Source organism: Bombina bombina, chromosome 3, assembly GCF_027579735.1.
Source record: "Bombina bombina isolate aBomBom1 chromosome 3, aBomBom1.pri, whole genome shotgun sequence".
Lineage (NCBI taxonomy): Eukaryota > Metazoa > Chordata > Amphibia > Anura > Bombinatoridae > Bombina > Bombina bombina.
Genome location: NC_069501.1, coordinates 297,710,608 through 297,729,176, shown reverse-complemented (window position 1 = coordinate 297,729,176; position 18,569 = coordinate 297,710,608). Strand labels below are relative to the sequence as shown.

The following is an 18,569-nucleotide window of genomic DNA, read 5'->3' as shown; positions in this document are numbered from 1 at the left end:
GGCCGCACCATAAAATTAACTCTGGTATCGAGAGTTCAAACAAATGCTGCGTTAGGCTCCAAAAAAGGAGCGTAGAGCATTTTTACCGCAAATGCAACTCTCGATACCAGCGGTGCTTACGGACGCGGCCAGCCTCAAAAACGTGCTCGTGCACGATTCCCCCATAGGAAACAGTGGGGCTGTTTGAGCTGAAAAAAAACCTAACACCTGCAAAAAAGCAGCGTTCAGCTCCTAACGCAGCCCCATTGTTTCCTATGGGGAAACCCTTCCTACGTCTGCACCTAACACTCTAACATGTCCCCCGAGTCTAAACACCCCTAACCTTACACTTATTAACCCCTAATCTGCTGCCCGCGCTATCGCTGACACCTGCATATTTTTTTTAACCCCTAATCTGCCGCTCAGTAAACCGCCGCAACCTACGTTATCCCTATGTACCCCTAATCTGCTGCCCTAACATCGCCGACCCCTATATTATATTTATTAACCCCTAATCTGCCCCCCTCAACGTCGCCGACACCTGCCTACACTTATTAACCCCTAATCTGCCGAGCGGACCTGAGCGCTACTATAATAAAGTTATTAACCCCTAATCCGCCTCACTAACCCTATCATAAATAGTATTAACCCCTAATCTGCCCTCCCTAACATCGCCGACACCTAACTTCAATTATTAACCCCTAATCTTCCGAGCGGAGCTCACCGCTATTCTAATAAATGTATTAACCCCTAACGCTAAGTCTAACCCTAACACTAACACCCCCATAACTTAAATATAATTTACATCTAACGAAATTAATTAACTCTTATTAAATAAATGATTCCTATTTAAAGCTAAATACTTACCTGTAAAATAAATCCTAATATAGCTACAATATAAATTATAATTACATTGTAGCTATTTTAGGATTAATATTTATTTTACAGGCAACTTTGTAATTATTTTAACTAGGTACAATAGCTATTAAATAGTTAAGAACTATTTAATAGTTACCTAGTTAAAATAATAACAAATTTACCTGTAAAATAAATCCTAACCTAAGATATAATTAAACCTAACACTACCCTATCAATAAAATAATTAAATAAACTACCTACAATTACCTACAATTAACCTAACACTACACTATCAATAAATTAATTAAACACAATTGCTACAAATAAATACAATTAAATAAACTAGCTAAAGTACAAAAAATAAAAAAGAACTAAGTTACAAAAAATAAAAAAATATTTACAAACATAAGAAAAATATTACAACAATTTTAAACTAATTACACCTACTCTAAGCCCCCTAATAAAATAACAAAGCCCCCCAAAATAAAAAATTCCCTACCCTATTCTAAATTAAAAAAGTTACAAGCTCTTTTACCTTACCAGCCCTGAACAGGGCCCTTTGCGGGGCATGCCCCAAGAATTTCAGCTCTTTTGCCTGTAAAAGAATAAATACAATACCCCCCCCCAACATTAAAACCCACCACCCACATACCCCTAATCTAACCCAAACCCCCCTTAAATAAACCTAACACTAAGCCCCTGAAGATCTTCCTACCTTGTCTTCACCATACCAGGTTCACCGATCCGTCCTGGCTCCAACATCTTCATCCAACCCAAGCGGGGGTTGGCGATCCATCATCCGGTGCTGAAGAGGTCCAGAAGAGGCTCCAAAGTCTTCCTCCTATCCGGCAAGAAGAGGACATCCGGACCGGCAAACATCTTCTCCAAGCGGCATCTTCGATCTTCTTCCATCCGGTGCGGAGCGGGTCCATCTTGAAGCAGGCGACGCGGATCCATCCTCTTCTTCCGTTGTCTCCCGACTAATGACGGTTCCTTTAAGGGACGTCATCCAAGATGGCGTCCCTCGAATTCCGATTGGCTGATAGGATTCTATCAGCCAATCGGAATTAAGGTAGGAATTTTCTGATTGGCTGATGGAATCAGCCAATCAGAATCAAGTTCAATCCGATTGGCTGATCCAATCAGCCAATCAGATTGAGCTTGCATTCTATTAGCTCACTTCAGAAACGACTCTAAATACCGGCGTTAGAAAGATCCCATTGAAAAGATAGGATACGCAAATGGCGTAGGGGGATCTGCGGTATGGAAAAGTCGAGGCTGAAAAGTGAGCGTTAGACCCTTTAATCACTGACTCCAAATACCAGCGGGCGGCCAAAACCAGCGTTAGGAGCCTCTAACGCTGGTTTTGACGGCTACCGCCGAACTCCAAATCTAGGCCTATGTTTCTTTAAGTCTCCATACCCATACTCAAATATTTGAGCAGACAAACCCAGGACAAAAAACGGAACTTAAACAGGCTGTTATAAAGTCCAAACGATAATCAAAGCACAACACAGCGTAGTGTAAAGATATAAATGCGGATCTTATCCCGCTTGACTTACTATGCCATCCGTACCTGTCAGTAACCCCTCTCGTGACCTGCCTGGTTCAATACGGAATACGGATCCTCAATCCGCTTGTTGGTTCTTTTAGACACTCAAAATAAATGGCAATCCGTCTTATCAGAGATACAATGCTGGGGATCACATACGTGTAAACATATAGAGCAATACGCCACATTGGTGGTTTCATAGCCCGGGAGTGTGTTCCAGCCTCGATCCTGTCCTTGTACTTCACAACAGATTCCCAGCTGTAAGTAACAAGCTCCTCCTTGCTCGTTCAAAGTAGAGTAGTGGAAAAAGAAGTTAACCAGGCATCAACTTAAAATTCAAAGTGTTTGATTGCATTCATAATAAAATAAGTGAGTACATACAGCGGACTGACGCATTTCAGCTTGCTAGTGCACCGTAATCATAGACCATATTTTACTTACGCTCACCTTGGGCGTTTTATAAACCCCTCATCATCATGACTATATGCCCACCGTAATTTTAACTCTTTACATTCCAAACACTGCTAGCTACTGATAAACTATAATCAATATATTCACTGTACATTATTATTTATATATTCTAAGTACATATGACATAGAATAGATGTAACTATTCTATACAAACTCATATACATGTGTTACAAAGATTAATACACATCATAGTTACAATTAGCATACATCACGTACACATTTAATTCAATATCGTTATTCCTTCAGAAAAAACACAGAAATTATGTATATCATTTTATAGTATTGTCCAATATGTAATTATTTTAGGTTTCTAAGCCCAAAAATTAGCACTCAGAATTGTATCCTTTTAGTACTTGTGTCTGCAATTTAAATATCCAATACACCTCTTGTTTTCTCAAAAGGCTCAATCTATCTCCTCCTCTAATTGGTTTATTATTTATTTTGCATTCCACTTAAATGTTTTAACATTTTGCTGATGTCCTTCAATGAAGTGCTTAGCTAAGGCAGAACATGGATTATTGAATAAATTATTGATCATTAAAGTGAAGGTAAAGTTTTTCACATACAAATTTATCTGTATGTTGCTTTTCTAATGTACAACGTAGTCGCTATGTTTATTTTTTTAATAAACTTTAATTTGACCATATTTACCAACCTTTATGTTACTATTCCTTGCTATCCTAATCTCCTCCCAGCCAGCATTTCTGTGTTTGCTATACATAGATGTATAGAGCAGTCCCACCCACTCTATACGTCAGAACTACGCTCGTGCCCATCGATCCTCTTTTAACCGCGCATGCGCACAAAAGTTATCTCTCGCAAAAGTGCATGCCTCCAAAATCTGCAACATAGTATTGAATGAGTTGCGAGACTCATTCAATACTATATTTGAAACGCTTAATGCGCATACGCAACACGGGGACGCGCTCGCTTTCAAGGAGGAATTAAAAATAGTCGCGCATGCGCACCATTAAGCATCACCTTCTGACGTCAATTGACGGCCGCCTAACGGCCAGAAAATCAATTGGCTGTATAAACAACGTGATCGTTGTTTAGAGGAAAAAAAAAAAAAAGGGTTGTTTTGTTCAAAGCAAAATCGCAGCACATTAAACAAGATAACAAAGGTACAATACAAAAATATAAGAAATGATGAATGAACATACTATTAATTTTGAATGCTATATTGATTTTTTCGTAGCAGACTGATTAACTTTCCCTTCACTTTAATAGACATTTTCAAGTGTACTTTTTAATATATTTTTTTTTATCAAGGGATTGGATATAAGGGGGGGGGGGTATTGGTTATCCCAAGCTTCCCATAGCAGACTTAGCAGGGATAGGCACCCTTCCATAAGTGCTGTATCAAAGGAATACTGTGAAGTGCTATAGAGTGCCAATCTCATTTTCTGGAAAATGAAAAATGAACAGATATTTAAGAAATACCCACCTACGATTAGAACCCGGTTCATGCAACCCATCATCATCCTCATTCCCAAACCAGAGGTAAGAGCAGATAAAGGCCCTATAGGCCCATATCCAAATCAGACCACAGATTTTATCCTCGCCATGCAAACCTACTGTCAGCCCCATACCCAAATCAGACCAGATTGTGACCCTGCAGCCTCCCTCTCAGACAAATATACCATCAGACTCTAAGCCCTTACAGCCACTATGTCATCACTATGCCTGCATCAGTTCATAGATCAGATTCTTAGCTCATGCAACTTCTTTATATGTCCCATACCCCCACATATACATATTGGGTTTCATGTCCCTCTAAATACAAAGAAGCATGTAGTGAGTAAAAAAAATATAAAAATAAAAATAAGTTGTAGTTGTGCAAAGTAATCCATATTGAAGCACATTTGCATAGCCAGAGAAATTTAGTGGCCTATTATTTGTTTACTTCCGCTGCACTTTACTATTGCAGCTGGGGATTCTGGGTAAGGACATAAAAATGGAAATCACAATAACGTGTTTAAGAACACATTCACTTGACTAGGTAAACCTGTTTATCTCATTTTTTCTCTCAAATGGCCTCAGCAAACAATATTTCCAACTGCAAATAGGGATTCTGGGTAAGGACATGCTTTATATGTAGATTCCTTTATATGTATAGAGAAATTCAAGACATCTTTCAAAACACTGTAAGGGTAATAAAATCAATACCATAATATGTTATCACAAATGCTCTTTGCCATAGAAGATCTGCGAAATTTGGGCATCAGGGCCATATTATGACATTTGTTAGGTCTAAACACTTTTGCCTTTGTGAGCTCCATTCTCAAGAAAGAAATATTAAAAGTGTCCCTATTATCTGTGAACATTCATTTTGACCTTTCATAGCTCTTCTCCATAAGCATATCCGTAAACTCTCTAAATATTATAATTGCGTCTTAATATTTTTAAATAGTGCCAAACAGGTTATACCTAGATACTGTAAAACACCCATAATTCCTTCCATCACAGAATGGCTTTTACAAGTGCCCTCCACATTTACTCCAGAAAAATTACATTATCAGTTAATGGAACAATTGAAAATCTATTATGAAGTTGATAATTTGCTACATATTCAGATGTAATGTTCCATTCTATAAGACTTCATTTTCTAAAGTTACTTTCCCATCACTATTTATTGTGATTATTCTGGTTGCTCCAGATATATCTTGGAGATGAAATTTTTTATATTTTCTATATTTCTGTATTTTATCAATACATTTGTTATCTCCTGTTCTTTTCCAATTTCAATATATTGTATTTGTGCTGCTTATGCCTTAGGGACTTTCTGATAACATCCACAGACATTTATACATATTATAATTTTCAGTATGGGGTAGATTTATTATGTTGCGGATGCAGCTGCTTCCGCACGAGCCTTCAGTCTCGCCGGAAACAAAAGTTCCTTAACTCATCCGCCACCTCTGAGATGCCCTGCTTGCGGCTGATTGGCCACGAATGTGCAGGGGTGCGTAATTGCACAAGCATTTAATCAGAAATGCTTGTGCAATGTTAATTGCTGACAGCATATGCTACCGGCATTTATTGATGTCGGGAGGACATGATCTGCTACAGCGGATCATTTCCGCCCGACACTTGATAAATATACCCTAATATATAAATTTTTCTTTTATATTCTCTTTATATTGTAATTGTAGAACTAAATTGATAAAATTAAATTAAAATAAAATTTAAATGAAAATTATATTTTATGAGTAAATTGGTATGAATTATATTCGTCTTTATATCAAAGAAGTCGAACTGTCACTTATTGGGAGAAGTAAACTCTACTGAGGCTACTACCTACAATCATTCAGTTGATGGCTATGGCCTAGTAGTGATGTCACTAAATGGAGACAAAGGAGGGGCAGCTCTACGTGCATTATGCCTTGTCTCCCAACCATGAACATCATTCCATTATCTGAGGCTGATTCTGTGGTGCTGTGCACTAACAGTGCTGTTATTCTGTTTATTGCAATATATCTATATTTATATATATAATTTTTCCCAACAAATATGTGAATACAAATAGTGTTAGATTTTTACACACGGTGCACAAACAAAATACCATATATGAAAAAATGAGGTAAGATGGATTTAAGAGTCCTTTTATTCTGCACAATTCTTCAATCCTCAAAAATAAGAGCAACAACACCTACAGAAATAATATACAATACATTCTAACTTAGTATCTGAGTAGTTTGTAGAGTTTGTGGCTATGCAGGAGGGAGTTGTAGTTCATGTTACAACAGTAATGAAGTATATCCGTCCCACAAAAAGCACATGGAGAAATAATCATAATGGATAGGAAATTGATTTTTTTAAATTGCACTGTAAAAGAGACTTGATCCTACCAAGTAGACACAATAGGAAGGATTGTCCCCCTCCAAAAAAAAATTGGGGCTCACGTGTAGTATGATATCATATTGAATCATTTTGCTGCATTATTATTTGCTGTATATATCAACCAGATGTAGTTTTATATCTATAGTGTGCTTAACACATTTGCGATTATTAACTGTGTATATGTTGAACTAAAGGAAGTATGTAGGTGATAATAGAACACATTTTCTTTCTAGGCAAATGCTGTCATGGCAAAGGTGGGATACCCTGAGTTTCTATTAAATGAAACCTACATAAATGAAGACATCAAATCGGTGAGTAGTTATATTTTTTTATAATAAAGTCAGTATGATCAATAGATTAAGATACAATAGGCTAGATTACAAGTGGTGTGCTAACAGTAGTGTGCAATATTAGAATTCTAAGGGCTTGTTAATTTGTGCAGGGCTTACACACAGTCGAATTTAACACACATCTGGTTAGCGTAACTGAAGGCACCCCATAAAGGGTTAGGACTAAAAAAAAGTTGCAACAAACACAAAATAAATATCTTAAAATATACTGTTACACTCAAATAAACACTATCTGATATTAATTATTCATATAGGGTTCAAAGGTATATGGTATATGGTCATGTATTTGAATGCAAAGGGTTTTAACCCCTTAATGACCGCAACACTTTTCCATTTTATGTCCGTTTGGGACCAAGGCTATTTTTACATTTCTGCGGTGTTTGTGTTTAGCTGTAATTTTCCTCTTACTCATTTACTGTACCCACACATATTATATACCGTTTTTCTCGCCATTAAATGGACTTTCTAAAGATACCATTATTTTCATCATATCTTATAATTTACTATAAAATTTTTTATAAAATATGAGGAAAAAATTGAAAAAAACACACTTTTTCTAACTTTGACCCTCAAAATCTCCTACACTTCAACAACTACCAAAAAACTCCCATGCTAAATAGTTTCTAAATTTTGTCCTGAGTTTAGAAATACTCAATGTTTACATGTTCTTTGCTTTTTTTGCAAGTTATAGGGCAATAAGTACAAGTAGCACTTTACTATTTCCAAATTTTTTTTAAAAAAATTAGCGATAGTTACATTGGAACACTGATATCTGTCAGGAATCCCTGATTAACGCTTCACATATATATATTTTTTAAAAGAACACAACCTAAGGTATTAAACATGGGGTATTTTGACTCTTTCCATGCAACTATTTTACCACCAATCTATGCCAAAGTTTGAAAAAAAAAAAAAGTGGTGATTTTTTGACAAAATAGCAATTCAAGAATACATTTACTGAGAACGTTAAGGGTTACTGCCAAATAACACACCAATATGTCTTCAGCAGCATCTCCTGAGTACAGTGATACCACCCATGTATAGGTCTGTTGGGTTCTCTGGGGGCTAAAAGGCCTTATTTTTAGGGGGCGCATTCCAGTTTTTTAATTTGGAATTTTCACATCTGTCGTCATGCACCCATGTCCTATTTGGGACATTTCTGAAGCCGGACAATGCAAATTACCCCCATCAAACCATATATTTTTAAAAAGTAGACACCCTAGGGTATTTCAAATGTTGGTATTTTAACACTTTGCATGCACTAATTCAACCACCAGTCTTTGTCAAACTTTTGGGTAGTCATTTTGGTGTGTTATTTTTCACACGCATTGTACTTTAGGCATGGATTCTCAGTTCCTGTTATATGTTACTGACCAAAAACACCTCAATATGTGTTCAACAACAACTTCTGAGTACAGTGATACCCCCCATGTATAGGTGTGTCGGGTTCTCTGGGGGCTAAAAGGCCTTAATTTTAGGGGGCGCATTCCAGTTTTTCAACTTGGAATTTTCACATCTGTCATCATGCACCCATGTCCTATTTGGGACATTTCTGAAGCCGGCCAATGTAAATTACCCCCATCAAACCATATATTTTTGAAAAGTAGACACCCTAGGGTATTTCAAATGCTGGTATTTTAACACTTTCCATGCACTAATTCAACCACTAGTGTTTGTCAAACTTTTAGGTAGTCATTTTTTTGCATTATTTTTCACACACATTGTACTTTAGGCATATATTCTCAGTCCCTGTTATGTGTTACTGCCAAAAAAACCCTCAATATGTATTCAACAACATCTCCTGAGTACAGTGATACCCCCCATGTATAGGTGTGTCGGGTTCTCTGGGGGCTAAAAGGCCTTAATTTTAGGGGGCGCATTCCAGTTTTTCAACTTGGAATTTTCACATCTTTCATCATGCACCCATGTCCTATTTGGGACATTTCTGAAGCCGGCCAATGTAAATTACCCCCATCAAACTATATATTTTTGAAAAGTAGACACCCTAGGGTATTTCAAATGCTGGTATTTTAACACTTTCCATGCACTAATTCAACCACTAGTCTTTGTCAAACTTTTAGGTAGTCATTTTTTTGCATTATTTTTCACACACATTGTACTTTAGGCATATATTCTCAGTCCCTGTTATGTGTTACTGCCAAAAAAAACCCTCAATATGTATTCAACAACATCTCCTGAGTACAGTGATACCCCCCATGTATAGGTGTGTCGGGTTCTCTGGGGGCTAAAAGGCCTTAATTTTAGGGGGCGCATTCCAGTTTTTCAACTTGGAATTTTCACATCTTTCATCATGCACCCATGTCCTATTTGGGACATTTCTGAAGCCGGCCAATGTAAATTACCCCCATCAAACTATATATTTTTGAAAAGTAGACACCCTAGGGTATTTCAAATGCTGGTATTTTAACACTTTCCATGCACTAATTCAACCACTAGTCTTTGTCAAACTTTTAGGTAGTCATTTTTTTGCATTATTTTTCACACACATTGTACTTTAGGCATATATTCTCAGTCCCTGTTATGTGTTACTGCCAAAAAAAACCTCAATATGTATTCAACAACATCTCCTGAGTACAGTGATACCCCCCATGTATAGGTGTGTCGGGTTCTCTGGGGGCTAAAAGGCCTTAATTTTAGGGGGCGCATTCCAGTTTTTCAACTTGGAATTTTCACATCTGTCATCATGCACCCATGTCCTATTTGGGACATTTCTGAAGCCGGCCAATGTAAATTACCCCCATCAAACCATATATTTTTGAAAAGTAGACACCCTAGGGTATTTCAAATGCTGGTATTTTAACACTTTCCATGCACTAATTCAACCACTAGTGTTTGTCAAACTTTTAGGTAGTCATTTTTTTGCATTATTTTTCACACACATTGTACTTTAGGCATATATTCTCAGTCCCTGTTATGTGTTACTGCCAAAAAAACCCTCAATATGTATTCAACAACATCTCCTGAGTACAGTGATACCCCCCATGTATAGGTGTGTTGGGTTCTCTGGGGGCTAAAAGGCCTTAATTTTAGGGGGCGCATTCCAGTTTTTCAACTTGGAATTTTCACATCTGTCATCATGCACCCATGTCCTATTTGGGACATTTCTGAAGCCGGCCAATGTAAATTACCCCCATCAAACCATATATTTTTGAAAAGTAGACACCCTAGGGTATTTCAAATGCTGGTATTTTAACACTTTCCATGCACTAATTCAACCACTAGTCTTTGTCAAACTTTTAGGTAGTCATTTTTTTGCATTATTTTTCACACACATTGTACTTTAGGCATATATTCTCAGTCCCTGTTATGTGTTACTGCCAAAAAAAACCTCAATATGTATTCAACAACATCTCCTGAGTACAGTGATACCCCCCATGTATAGGTGTGTCGGGTTCTCTGGGGGCTAAAGGGCCTTAATTTTAGGGGGCGCATTCCAGTTTTTCAACTTGGAATTTTCACATCTGTCATCATGCACCCATGTCCTATTTGGGACATTTCTGAAGCCAGCCAATGTAAATTACCCCCATCAAACCATATATTTTTGAAAAGTAGACACCCTAGGGTATTTCAAATGCTGGTATTTTAACACTTTCCATGCACTATTTCAACCACTAGTCTTTGTCAAACTTTTGGGTAGTCATTTTTTTGTGTTATTTTTCACACACGTTGTACTTTAGGCATATATTCTCAGTCCCTGTTATGTGTTACTGCCAAAAAAAACCTCAATATGTATTCAACAACATCTCCTGAGTACAGTGATACCACCCATGTATAGGTGTGTTGGGTTCTCTGGGGGCTAAAAGGCCTTATTTTTAGGGGGCGCATTCCAGTTTTTCAACTTGGAATTTTCACATCCCATGCACCCATGTCCTATGTAGGACATTTCTGAAGCCGGCCAATGTAATTTACCCCCATCAAACCATATATTTTTGAAAAGTAGACACCCTAGGGTATTTCAAATGCTGGTATTTTAACACTTTCCATGCACTAATTCTTTGTCAAACTATTAGGCAGTCATTTTTTGTGTGTTATTTTTCACACACATTGTACTTTAGACATGAATTCTCAGCTCCTGTTATGTGTTACTGCCAAAGAAGACCCCAATATGTGTTCACCAACATCTCCTGAGTACAGTGATACCACCTATGCATAAGTTTCTTGGCTTGTTCGGGGGGTGTAATGCCAAATGTCCAACATGTGTTTGTGATTTTTTTTTCACATTTAACATATTTTCTTTGCCTATTGTCTTTTTGGGGGTATTTTAACATACCCCAATTTATTTGTTTCCATGAATGTGCATATTTTTGAAATGTTGACACCCCAAGGTATTGTATATGGTGTGCTTTGATGCATTTGATGTAACTGTTTTAGCTAAAAAAAATTGGAGAAAGTGTATGGTGGCATTTTTTCAATTTTCATTTTTACACACACATTGCTTTTTGACTATGATTTAGGAGAGACTGTTGTAAGTTAGTGCAAAAAAATACTTCAGGTTGTTTTCTGCTAGGCACCCTGAGTACACCTATGCCCCCCATGCATAGGTTTGCCAGGATTTTGGGAAGGTTATGTTACAATTTTATGACTTGTGATTTTAGTTATTAAGTGAGAGTATTTCTTCTGATAGGCCTATCTTTAGTTTGGGGCCTATTGTAAACCCCACTTTTATTTATTGCCATGAATGTGCATATTTTTGAAATGTTGACACCCCAAGGTATTGTATATGGTGTGCTTTGATGCATTTGAAGTAACTGTTTTAGCTAAAAAAATTGGAGAAAGTGTATGGTGGCATTTTTTCAATTTTCATTTTTACACACACATTGCTTTTTGACTATGATTTAGGAGAGACTGTTGTAAGTTAGTGCAAAAAAAATACTACAGGTTGTTTTCTGCAAGGCACCTTGAGAACACCTATGTCCCCCATGCATAGGTTTGACAGGGGTTTTTGTATAAAAAAAAAAAAGAACAGCCCCATTTTAGAAAAAAAAATATATTAGTGAAATGTAAAAATCTGGCACATTAAAAGTAAAAAAATAACAACAAAAAATTTAACAGTAAACATAACAAAAAAAAAATAACAGCAAATGTATTTATTTTTTAAAAATTGACCATTGTATGGTACCGCTTGAAGCAGTCCCCAATGCAGAGTCCAGGCTGTCCAGGGCAATCAGGACAGTGATATACAGTGTCCCTTCTCTGCCCCCTCTTGGTACAGACTCTGCATTTTTTTTGTGGTCTCTGCTTTGCGGCAGTAGGGGGGATTTTAAAAATAAAATGAGTAGCCCCAACTCTGCTCTCTCCCATCACCGCCCGGAGCTGAAATTGTAAAAAAGTCTGTTTCATTCCGGGGTTTGCTTTTTTGAACAACAAAAAAGCGTTGTGGGTTGCAATCTGCATTAGGTAAATTGCAACCTTTTTGTACCAGGCCCTTGTCTTCCGCATAATTAGGTAGGGCTGCAGCAGCTGATCTGCCAGATCAACCCCACCCATATGTCGGTTATAAGACTTGATGCACACTGGCTTCCTTATGATCTCAGCTCTGCCACGTACAGAGACCGCCACCGTCCTCTCTGTGTGGATGGTGGTAAGAAGGTATACATCCTTCTTGTCTCTGTACTTAAGTGCCAACAGCTCCTCTTGGCGCAGAGCTGAGGTCTCCCCCCTTCGTAGCCGGGTGCGTACAAGTTGTCCTGGGAAACCTTTGCGGTTCTTTTTAATAGTACCGCAAGCTACTGTATCAAAGCAATACAGTAGCTTGAACAAAAGGACACTTGTATAATAATTGTCTAAGTACAAGTGATACCCTTTGTTCATTAGGGGTAATATCAGGTCTCAGACAATCTTGCCAGTGGTTCCCATATGTTCTGGGCAACCTGGAGGGTCAAGGTGGCTATCCTTTCCCTCATACACCCGGAAGGCCTGAGTATACCCAGTCTCGCTCTCACAGAGCTTATACACCTTTACCCCATACCTGGAGCGCTTGGAAGGAATATACTGCTTGAATCCCAGCCTTCCCTTATACTTCATCAGGGATTCATCAACGCATATATTCCTTCCAGGTGTATAAGCCTCTGCAAACCTGGCAGAAAAGTGGGTAATCAGGGGGCGGATTTTATACAGCCTGTCAAATTGGGGATGCTCCCTAGGGGGGCACAGGCTGTTGTCGCTGAAGTGCATGAAATGAAGAATCATTTCATATCTCTGCCTCGACATACTCTGGGAGAAAATGGGGGTAGAGCAGATGGGGCTACTGCTCCAGTAGGAGCGAACGGAGGGTTTCTTTATGATGCCCATCAGCATAGTCAATGCCCAGAATTTTTTAAATTCTGGCACATTGATGGGGGCCCATTGCTGCTTTGCCAAATATGTTTCAGGCTTTGCAGCACGGTACTGATGGGCATATAAATTAGTTTGGGCGACAATGTTCCCCAATACATCATCACCCAGAAACACCTCCAGAAACTGTTGGGGGCTAAAACCTGCCACATCTATATTTATGCCAGCATTTGCTGTGAAGGGTGGGATATCTGGCCTCTGGAGATGAGGCGTTACCCACTCTTCAGCGGCAATGGCAGCAACACGCCTCCTTCTAGCAGGGGGGCTGGCAGGGGGGCTAGCAGGGGGGCTGGCAGGGGGGCTAGCAGCCACAGATACATCACTATCAGTTGAGACTGCATCTAATGATGTATCTGAGCATATGGCAGGGTCAAAATTGGGGTCTGAGTCAGACATAGAGGCATCTGACTCTGACGCAAGGATGGCATACGCCTCCTCAGCACTATATCTTTTCTGTGACATTTTTGTATCTGTCACAGAAAACCAAAATTAATTAATTAACTAAATGGCCTTTGGGGTTTTTTAAAAAAAAGTACAGCTATGCTAATGCCAGTGATTTATAGCGATCACTGGCAAGCTAGGGGTTAAATACTCTTTAAATTAAATTAAATTAGCTAAATGGCTCTGAAAGGAGCCTTTGGGTTTTTAAAAAATTACAACAACAAAAATTAACCCCTAAAAAAATGCACAGACAGCAAAAAAGTACAGCTATGCTAATGCCAGTGATTTATAGCGATCACTGGCAAGCTAGGGGTTAAATACTCTTTAAATTAAATTAAATTAACTAAATGGCCTTTGGGTTTTTTTAAAAAAAAAGTACAGCTATGCTAATGCCAGTGATTTATAGCGATCACTGGCAAGCTAGGGGTTAAATACTCTTTAAATTAAATTAAATTAGCTAAATGGCTCTGAAAGGAGCCTTTGGGTTTTTAAAAAATTACAACAACAAAAATTAACCCCTAAAAAAATGCACAGACAGCAAAAAAGTACAGCTATGCTAATGCCAGTGATTTATAGCGATCACTGGCAAGCTAGGGGTTAAATACTCTTTAAATTAAATTAGCTAAATGGCTCTGAAAGGAGCCTTTGGGTTTTTAAAAAATTACAACAACAAAAATTAACCCCTAAAAAAATGCACAGACAGCAAAAAAGTACAGCTATGCTAATGCCAGTGATTTATAGCGATCACTGGCAAGCTAGGGGTTAAATACTATTTAAATTAAATTAAATTAGCTAAATGGCTCTGAAAGGAGCGTTTAGGTTTTTAAAAAATTACAACAACAAAAATTAACCCCTAAAAAATGCACAGACAGCAAAAAAGTACAGCTATGCTAATGCCAGTGATGTATAGCGATCACTGGCAAGCTAGGGGTTAAATAGTCTTTAAATTTAATTAAATTAGCTAAATGGCTCTGAAAGGAGCCTTTGGGTTTTTAAAAAAAAATACAACAACAAAAATTAACCCCTAAAAAAATGCACAGACAGCAAAAAAAAAGTGCAGCTGTGCTACTGCCAGTGATTTATAGTGATCACTGGCAAGCTAGGGGTTAATGGCTCTGAAAAGAGCCTTTGGATTTTAAATTTTTTAACAAATAAAAGAAATAAATCTCTCTCTGCTGAAATACAGGTCTCTCTCTCTCTCCAACAAAATAGCAAGTGAGGAGAGGGAGGGAGATCCACACTGATCAGAGTCAATATTTACAAATATTGACCTGATCAGACAAATGGGAGATTTTATTATTATTTTTTTTTTTTTCTAAGAAGGCTCAGATTGGGTGACCCTAGCTTGCCCCTATGGTGAGACAGGCTAGGGACACCCCCAGAGGCCCCATGATGCACCGGGCATCGCCATTTTGGAAGCCTCATGGGGGAGGGGGGGGCTATATGTGGGGGCTTTTTATTTCATTACCGTTTTTTTTTTTATTAAAATTTTATTTAATTTATTTACTAACTAAGTGCCTCGACCCACCGAGGCACTTAGCACACTAGCAGAGCATCGGTAGCGTGTCCGATCGCTTCCGATGCTCTGCTGCACTGCCGGGCTCCACGTGGAGCAAAACCGGAAGTGATCACTCAAGGGGGAGTGATCGCTCCGGTCCCGGCACTCCGTAACAGCACTGCAGGGATGCCCAGACATCGAGGCATCCCTGCAGTACTGTAATAGTGCCTGGAAGCGATCTTGATCGCTTCCAGCACTCACTTTAGCCGAGGACGTGCAGGGTACGTCGTCAGGCGTTAACTGCCTTTTTTTTTCAGACGTACCCTGCACGTCCTCGGTCACTAAGGGGTTAATATATAAAAACTGTTTGCTAATTTTCCATGTCTCTTTAATTTCTACATAAAAGAAGTTTGTTTTTTATAAGAAAAAAAAGTTTGTTTCCATTGCAGGATGTATTTCCAACAATACATTTTAAATATATGTTCTATTAATAAATCATTTTTTAGTAAGAACCTTTGAGAGTTTTTGTGCACATTAATCACTGCGGCCTAATAAAAGCTGGTTATTTGGGAGGTTTTTTTCTTTAAACATAGTAATGGTCCGTTAAAAAGTTCATGGGCAGTGTATGTTTTAATACTTTTTTAAAGGCCAATTTTTTAATATGCACAAGAGAAAGGAATCATTACAGAGAAGATATTTACATAATTCTGCAGCCAGATATATACGATAAACAACAGCCTTTATGCTGAAGCCCTGTAATTTATTTGTAATTTATTGGAGTTTAGCTAAAATATCTTGCAATGTGCTTATGAGTGAGAAATTTTTAAGCTAAATCATTTTGCAGAAATCAACCAGCCCTCGGAAGAGAAGATGCTAAGAAAATTTCAATTTGACAGAAATGTACCAAATGTATGTTCTTGCATCTCACATATTTCAGAGTTATTCAAAAATTTGTTCTTAAGAAAAGCCATAACGTATGACAGGAATAAAATACCGTATCTGTAGGAAAGCATTTTGCTTGTTTGATATTCTGTAAGCGTGCAGTATTGATTTTTTACAAAACCTTAAAGATAGTTATTACTAAAGCACAAATGCATGCTTTTCCTTTATCATTTCTGTTAGTAAACAAACTTACGCCTAGATTTAGAGTTCTGCGTTAGCCGTCAAAACCAGCATTAGGGGCTCCTAACGCTGGTTTTGGCCGCCCGCTGGTATTTAGAGTCTTGTAGGTAAGGGTCTAACGCTCACTTTGCAGCCGCGACTTTTCCATACCGCAGATCCCCTTAGGTCAATTGCGTATCCTATCTTTTCAATGGGATCTTTCTAACTCAGGTATTTAGAGTCTTGGCTGAAGTGAGCGTTAGAAATCTAATGACAAGACTCCAGCCGCAGCAAAAAGCCAGGAGTTAAGAGCTTTCTGGGCTAACGCCGGTTCATAAAGCTCTTAACTACTGTGCTCTAAAGTACACTAACACAAATAAACTACCTATGTACCCCTAAACCGAGGCCCCCCCCACATCACCGCCACTCTATTAAATTTTTTTAACCCCTAATCTGCCGACCACACACCGCCACAACCTACGTTATCCCTATGTACCCCTAATCTGCTGCCCCTAACACCGCTGACCCCTATATTATATTTATTAACCCCTAATCTGCCGCCACCAACGTCGCCGCCACCTACCTACAATTATTAACCCCTAATCTGCTGACCGGACCTCCCCGCTACTATAATAAAGTTATTAACCCCTAATCCGCCTCACTCCCGCCTCAATAACACTATAATAAATAGTATTAACCCCTAATCTGCCCTCCATAACATCACCGACACCTAACTTCAAGTATTAACCCCTAATCTGCTGACCGGACCTCACCGCTACTCTATTAAATTTATTAACCCCTAAAGCTAAGTCTAACCCTAGCACTAACACCCCCCTAAGTTAAATATAATTTTTATCTAACGAAATAAATTAACTCTTATTAAATAAATTATTCCTATTTAAAGCTAAATACTTACCTGTAAAATAAACCCTAATATAGCTACAATATAAATTATAATTATATAGTAGCTATTTTAGGATTAATATTTATTTTACAGGCAACTTTGTATTTATTTTAACCAGGTACAATAGCTATTAAATAGTTAATAACTATTTAATAGCTACCTAGTTAAAATAATTACAAAATTACCTGTAAAATAAATCCTAACCTAAGTTACAATTAAACCTAACACTACACTATCAATAAATTAATTAAATAAATTACCTACAATTATCTACAATTAAACCTAACACTACACTATCAATAAATTAATTAAATAAAATATCTACAATTAAATACAATTAAATAAACTAACTAAAGTACAAAAAATAAAAAAAGAACTAAGTTACAAAAAATAAAAAAATAATTTACAAACATTAGAAAAATATTACAACAATTTTAAGCTAATTACACCTACTCTAAGCCCCCTAATAAAATAACAAAGCCCCCCAAAATAAAAAAAAATGCCCTACCCTATTCTAAAATACAAATAGAAAAGCTCTTTTACCTTACCAGCCCTTAAAAGGGCCTTTTGCGGGGCATGCCCCAAAGAATTGTGCTCTTTTGCCTGTAAAAAAAACATACAATACCCCCCAACATTACAACCCACCACCCACATACCCCTAATCTAACCCAAACCCCCCCTTAAATAAACCTAACACTAAGCCCCTGAAGATCTCCCTACCTTATCTTCACCATGCCGGGTATCACCGATCTGTCCAGATGAGGCTCCGAAGTCTTCATCCAAGCCCAAGCGGGGGCTGAAGAGATCCATCATCGGGCTGAAGAGATCCATCATCCGGCTGAAGAGATCCATCATCCGGCTGAAGAGGTCCATCATCGGGCTGAAGAGATCCATCATCCGGCTGAAGAGGTCCATCACGACGCGGAACATCCATCCTGGCTGACGACTTCCCCACAAATGACGGTTCCTTTAAATGATGATGATGGATCAATTCAGCCCGATGATGGACCTCTTCAGCCGGATGATGGATCTCTTCAGCCCGATGATGGACCTCTTCAGCCAGATGATGGATCTCTTCAGCCCCCGCTTGGGCTTGGATGAAGACTTCGGAGCCTAGCTTTTCTATTTGTATTTTAGAATAGGGTAGGGCATTTTTTTTATTTTGGGGGGCTTTGTTATTTTATTAGGAGGCTTAGAGTAGGTGTAATTAGCTTAAAA

At 38.1% G+C, this 18,569-nt stretch overlaps 1 protein-coding gene across 3 annotated transcripts in view; it reads left to right on the top strand.

The window, feature by feature from the left end:
* PHEX (phosphate regulating endopeptidase X-linked) overlaps positions 1–18,569 on the top strand; it is a 564,226-nt gene that overhangs the window by 330,227 nt on the left and 215,430 nt on the right. For all 3 annotated transcript variants that reach the window (XM_053706372.1, XM_053706371.1, XM_053706373.1), the window contains one exon: positions 6,937–7,014. In XM_053706372.1, the coding sequence (XP_053562347.1) occupies positions 6,937–7,014 (78 nt within the window). The remainder of the gene's footprint in view (positions 1–6,936; positions 7,015–18,569) is intronic.